At 36.0% G+C, this 6596-nt stretch overlaps 2 protein-coding genes across 3 annotated transcripts in view; both read left to right on the forward strand.

The window, feature by feature from the left end:
* The window catches only part of LOC107574026 (gastrula zinc finger protein XlCGF57.1-like), a 3159-nt gene extending 719 nt beyond the window's left edge, over nt 1–2440 (forward strand). For both annotated transcript variants that reach the window (XM_016260498.1, XM_016260499.1), the window contains one exon: nt 833–2440. In XM_016260498.1, the coding sequence (XP_016115984.1) occupies nt 833–2082 (1250 nt within the window). In that variant the 3' untranslated portion in view covers nt 2083–2440. The remainder of the gene's footprint in view (nt 1–832) is intronic.
* A 352-nt stretch (nt 2441–2792) lies between these two features.
* LOC107574027 (gastrula zinc finger protein XlCGF7.1-like) lies at nt 2793–4944 on the forward strand. Its single transcript, XM_016260500.1, has 4 exons — nt 2793–2844; nt 3522–3655; nt 3892–4022; nt 4107–4944. Exons 2-4 carry the CDS (start codon nt 3553–3555, stop codon nt 4677–4679), a joined length of 807 nt encoding a protein of 268 aa, XP_016115986.1. The 5' UTR covers nt 2793–2844; nt 3522–3552; the 3' UTR covers nt 4680–4944.
* The last annotated feature ends 1652 nt before the right edge of the window (nt 4945–6596 follow it).

A 6596-nucleotide genomic window follows, 5' to 3' on the forward strand; every position in this document is an offset into this window, starting at 1 on the left:
TGTAAGGGTAGGTTTAGGGTTGGGGTAGGTGCAGACTTTAATAAACCATCATTTTACAGGTAGCATTTTCGTTGTCGAATTGTACTACCCTACTGTTTTAATGGGAGGTAACAAAATCTGACAGGGTAGCACTCAGCCGTTAGCAGTTCCCCACCGAACAGGACTCCAGCTCGGGCAGGAGAGCCAGCGCCGTTACAGTGGAAACGCAGTAACAGACTGGTCGATTACACCGGAAATACTTCTGATTAATTTGTACTTTTAATGTTTGTTAAACGAGTTTAAATAGGCAATATGTATACATAAATACGATAAACAATGCTGTAAATGATAAAGGCATAAATAAATTGCATAAGTTATCATGCAAACCAGTGGTTGTGTGGAGTATCTTACAAAAAAAGTTAATCTGTAAACATTATTTCATGTATAAAGTAAAAAATAAGCTATATTATAATAAAAATGTATCAACACATTTGCTGGGTTAAATCAACCCATTATGCTGGGTTAAATAAACAACCCAATTTGCTGGGTAAAATTAACCCCAGATGTGCTCTGTCCTATATTTACCCAGCCCTTGGGTTAAAAACAACCCAAATTGGGTTGTTTTTAACCCAGTGTTTTTTGGTTTGTATCTAATAGTTATTACTACAAAAACCTGGAATTTGTGCGTGAAATGGGAAGATCAGTCTACAAATAAATGCATTAAAATGATCAATGATGAGTTATGCTATTATATCAGGGTTCACTCGTGTGTTCTTTTCCTTTGAATTGATCTTTCATGATTTTCTCATTTTATGATTTACTGAAAATCAACCCTCTTTTACTTATATTTTAGACCTGAAGGGAGAAATCAAGGAAAGCGAAGAAATTCCTGAAGTGGAGGAGAAACATGATGTCAAATCCGTAATAAAGTCTTCGAGCCACTCACCGAAAAGAAAAGGCAAAAAATCTTTTACCTGCTTGCAGTGTGGAAAGCGTTTCTTATACAAACAAAGTCTGAAACATCACATGAGAATCCACACTGGAGAGAAGCCGTATACATGTGATCAATGCGGGAAGAGTTTCGCACAAAAAGGAGGCCTTAAATATCACATGAAAATCCACACTGGAGAGAAGCCGTACACGTGTGATCAGTGCGGGAAGAAATTCACACTTGCCGAAAGTCTTAAATTACATGTGCGTTCTCATTCTGGGCAGAGGCCATATACCTGTGATCAGTGTGGTAAAACGTTTATTAGGGTAGCATCCCTGAAGAGGCATCTGAAAGTTCATACAAAGGAGAAGCCTTATGTTTGTTCTCTGTGTGGAAAGAGTTTTAGTCAGATGGGCGCTTTAAATACGCACCAGATAAGACACAGCGGTGTGAAGAATCATTTGTGCTTTGATTGTGGAAAATCCTTTGTTAGAGATGCTGAACTGAAGCAGCACCAGAAAACTCACACTGGAGAAAAACCTTACAAGTGTTCACACTGTGACAAGAGTTTCAGTCAAATGGGACATCGGAAAATACATGAGAGGATCCACACTGGAGAGAAGCCGCACACGTGTGATCAGTGCGGGAAGAGTTTCACACATCCAAACACTCTTAGATTACATCTCCTTTCTCATTCTGGAGAAAGACGGTATAACTGCGATCAATGCGATAAAACTTTTGTTAAGGCAGTATGCCTGAAGGCCCACAGGAAAGTTCATTTAAAGGAGAAACCTTACAAGTGTTCACTGTGTCAAAGGGGTTTTACTCAACTAGGTGCTTTAAAATTACACCAGAAAAGACACAGCGGCGTGAAAGATTATGTGTGTTTTGAATGTGGAAAGACCTATATTACAAACGCTGAATTGAAACTGCACCAGAGAACTCACACTGGAGAAAAACCTTACAAGTGTTCACACTGTGACAGGAGATTCAGTTGGTTAGCATCTCTGAAAATACACGAGAGGAGCCACACTGGAGAGAAGCCGTATCACTGCTCTTCATGCGGGAAGAGCTTTAGTAAATTAGCTTCTCTACACAGTCATAAAAAAGGAAAATGTCCAATGGAAGAAAGCCTTCCTTCCATATCAATCTTTCCTAACCAGTTGCAATGAGTGTCTGGACAAAGAACCATGAACGTTTTCCCAGTGAACATGTGTAAGATTCAGATCAACAAAAAAGGCTATAGCATATTTAAGTGAGTCATGTGTCTGATATATAAATAATACAGATGTAAAAATTAGACTAGACCTTGTTCTTCATCCTTGTGCTTAGGTGCTTAGATCATCTTGTTCTTTTGCCACTCAAGTCTATTTACCAAATGCAGGTGCAAGATATACTGTTTTTCTACCATACTGCAGTATAATGCAATATGATGGCAGGATAATGGACAAAGTTCTGATGTCTTGCTGTAACTGTACACAACCGTCTACAAACATGGTTTTATAAAGCAATTTGTTTTAAATAAAAATGATTTAAGCTTCATATATTGCTCTGTTTTTAACAGATGGCTTAGGTACTAACATAATTATTGTAGACTACTAATTTAAGCAACAACAACGAGATAAGGCAACAAGACAGTGCTAAAGACATGCAGTAGATTTTAAATCTCGTCTATAGCGCACTCTGGTGACCGATTTATATAAATTCGTTGTAGTATGTCTGTAAGACGCTTGAATATAGGACTCGCTCAAATTTCAGGTACATTGGATTTGAGCAAAATGACAACCCTTACTGTACAGTTTTGTTAAACATTCTTTATTTTTTTATTTAGTTTGTATGTGTTTTTGTTACGTTTTTACAAACGGACGCCGTCTCGCGGTGATGACGTCATCGCGCAGTCCGCGCGAGTCTTCTGAAGTGAAATGAGGTTTGAGGTATATTTACACACACACACACACACAAGGATGTATTTTAGTTATATGATTAAAATTGGAATATGTATATTAGACGTTACTGTTAGACACTCCTTAATGAACCTGTGAGGAGCGGCGCGCGTCGTTTTGAGGCACAAAAATGAGTATCTTGCAAAGTCCCTTTTATAAACTCTTAATATATAGGTAAATATGACTATGACTCTGGAAACATGAAAATATTGCTTTTATTATCACTATTTTCTGCACATACAAAATAGTAACAAATTAAGTATCTAATTATTTTGCTGCTACGAATATAGTTAGAAGAAATTAGATTTAAACGGATATTATACTGCTGTGCCTATATATTTACTTATACTAAACTGTCAACTGGTCTGAAAATGGGTGTCATTTTTATGTTTTGATGTATTATTAATTGTTTATTCATCTCAGAGGGAAAAAAACACTGACTGTGGCAAACACTATGATCACCAGTTTTGATATACAAGATTTACATATCTTAACAGCATGTATTCTATTATAAAACATGTTATATGTAAAAACACCAAACTAAAAACCAATTACTGCTAAATGACAAGTTAAATTAAGTTGAATGCAATTAGTGTTATTTGTTGCTTACACATATGTACCTTTATTTCTGAATTTATTTATTATTCCTTTTTAACCTTACATAATAGTTGGATTATCCACCCAACAATTAACCAATAAATGCTGGAACATTCACATCAGTCTACAAGTGAAGAAGACGATGAGAACATCAGTGATCTAGAACCTTACAGAATGGAACACGAAGATACTGAAGAACAGAGAGGTTAGTGTTTAATCTTGATTCTTCGTTAACGATGCTGAAGACTTAATTCAAGCTGTTTTCATTTTAATCAATATGCATTGCTTTGAAACAAGGAACAGACAAAGTAGTACATGGAAAGCTGCAGGGACATACAATTAATTTATAAAAAATAAATCAAATTATTATATTATTGCATAGCAGTTGTCTACTTTCTGCTCTTAGACCAGATTAAACCTTTCGTACTTTTGTTTTGGAAGAGAATGGGGAGAGGGAAGAACTGAAGGAGAAACCTCTTCATTTCAAAACTGGAGACAAATCTTTAAGTCGCTCACAGACTAAAAGTAAATTTGTATTGAAAAAAAGAACCAAAAAATCTTTCACCTGCCCTCAGTGTGGAAAGAGTTTCACGTTAAAAGAAAGCCTTAGGTATCACATGAAAATCCACACTGGAGAAAAGCAGCGCACATGTGACCAGTGCGGGAAGCGTTTCACAAAAAAAGGAGCCCTTAAAGATCACATGAAAATCCATACAGGAGAGAAACCGCACACATGTGATCAATGTGGGATGAGTTTTAGACAAAAAGGATCTCTTAAGGAGCACATGACAATCCACACTGGAGAGAGGCCACACACCTGTGATCAGTGTGGAAAGAGTTTCAGAAAGTCATGCACCTTTAAAATACACCTGCGTCGTCATTCTGGAGAAAGACCATTTGCCTGTGATCAGTGCGCTAAACACTTTTTTAGGTCAGATGCGCTGAAGGAGCATCTGAAAGTTCATACAAAGGAGAAGCCTTTCTTGTGTTCTTTGTGTGGAAAGAGTTTTAGTCAGCCGGGTACTTTAAAATTACATCAGAAAAGACACAACGGTGTGAAGGATCATCTGTGCTTTGATTGTGGGAAGACTTTTGTTAGAGATGCTGATCTGAAAAAGCACCAGAGAATGCACAGCGAGGAAAAACCTTTCAAGTGTTCTCACTGTGACAAGAGATTCAAATGGTCAGATTATGTGAAAAAACATGAGAGGATCCACACTGGAGAGTAGCTGTTTAATCTGCCCTAAACAGTTGCAAGAAGTGACAACACAAAGAAACATCATCTGCAGTTCTCAGAGTGATCTTCAAGACCAGTGGTTTAAGTGTGAATGTCTAAGAATATCTTTATTATGATTTTTTTCCCTGATTTTTTTATCCATGTTATCCATGCATGTGTATCTCTCTTGGTTTGTTTTCTGCCATTTATGAAGGAAAGTAGTTTTTTTCTTTCTTTTTTACATGTAAATGTTCTGTGCTCATATCAGCAGAAAGAGAGCGTGCCATTCTCACTGTTATTGTTGTTAAAGTGTTTTAATAAAATAGTTTTCCTGCTATACAAAAAACAATCTGGTGTGTTTTTGATAAAGTACATTTTTGTCACAACCAACGCCGCCAGTCATTCTGATCTTGACAAAATGTTTGTTTAAGCAACATTTAAATAATGTTACTGAATGTCAAGTCCAAGTATGAATGTGAATGAAGTTCACATTCATACTTGGAGGAATGAAGGAATTAAATAAAGGTATAAATGATTTGATAAATGTAATTGTAATAAATTATTTTTATTGTATTATCTTTTTCTGTATTTATTTTTATATATATATTTTTTTACTTGTATTTACTTATTCTTTCATTATTTATTTAGTTACCACTTGTAGTACACTTCAACCCATCTTTCATACACTAGTACACTCAAGTGTACTACAAGTGGTAACCAATTATATTTTTTAAATACAGAGATAGTATGTTATTTTATTAATTTTATTATTTTATTTTATGCCCAGAATAGGACTGAGTGCGCGTTGCTGAGCACTAAACACATCATGTTTGTTTCGTTCATACTGGCAGCCAGATGGCACCCTGGTGCAGAAATCCCACATATGACAGAAGTAATAGAACTCATGGCGCTCCAGGAAATCCCTATTATGGACAAAGGCATTCAGCTATAGCTGTGACTGAATAAAAAGATTGAAATGCTTGAAATGAATAAAAATAAAGACAATAAACCCACGACTGCGACAATATATGGTTTATCTGTTCTCCAGGCCATCTTGGGTATTTTCATAATAATAAAGTAAATTTATAATCCATTGCTAATCGACAGCCTTTATTACAGCATAGAATAGCAGTTATTTCAAACTTTTGACTGATGTGGTGTAAAATCATGTTATTAAATGTACTCTTTTGTTGGACATTAGGTTTATAAACGCTTCGGATTCTCATTAAGTTTGGGGAGATGTTTGGCGTGTGTTGCTTTTTCAAATGCACATTGTAAGTGACTCTAACTCACAGCGCTTGCGGAGGTGAGCAGCATTTACTGACACTGCATGACATACAGCACCAATAGATGGCTGTGATGCACTGTTTTAGTATGTGATCTTGTAAGAAGATGCTGCGCTGCTTCAGTCCATTGCAGGTTCATAAAATAAAATGTAGCTATTGTCACGCTACTTGCTGGAAAAGTAGTTAACTACTGGGAAAGCTATACTGTTTTAAAAGTAGCTGAGCTACTGTCAAGCTACAGAACAATGCAGTTATTTTAGTAGCGTAACTAGCTATCTACTCCCCAACACTGTGTACATGTCATTTACACTTTCTTAATAAATGCGATTAAATGATTTAGGGACTAAATGAGGATTAAATGGTTTAGCAACAGCGGGAGCTTACGGAGAGAAAACTGGTGTTTATATGAGTTAAACGGATAGTGTAATTTGAATTGATTTCGTTTTTTTATTTGTTTTTGTTTTGTAAGAGTTTCATTCATTACTCACTCATACACAAATGTTTTATTCATATCATACTTTCAACATGTATCTAGAGTCGAATAATCTGTTTCTACTGCAAACACTTATAATAAAGTGAGATCTCAACTGATGATGCTGTAAGGCTTGTTTCAGGAGTATCTCTATTAAGAGCTGCTTAAAAGC

The sequence above is a fragment of the Sinocyclocheilus grahami genome, unplaced genomic scaffold, assembly GCF_001515645.1.
Source record: "Sinocyclocheilus grahami isolate Dianchi unplaced genomic scaffold, SAMN03320097.WGS_v1.1 scaffold2096.1, whole genome shotgun sequence".
NCBI lineage: Eukaryota > Metazoa > Chordata > Actinopteri > Cypriniformes > Cyprinidae > Sinocyclocheilus > Sinocyclocheilus grahami.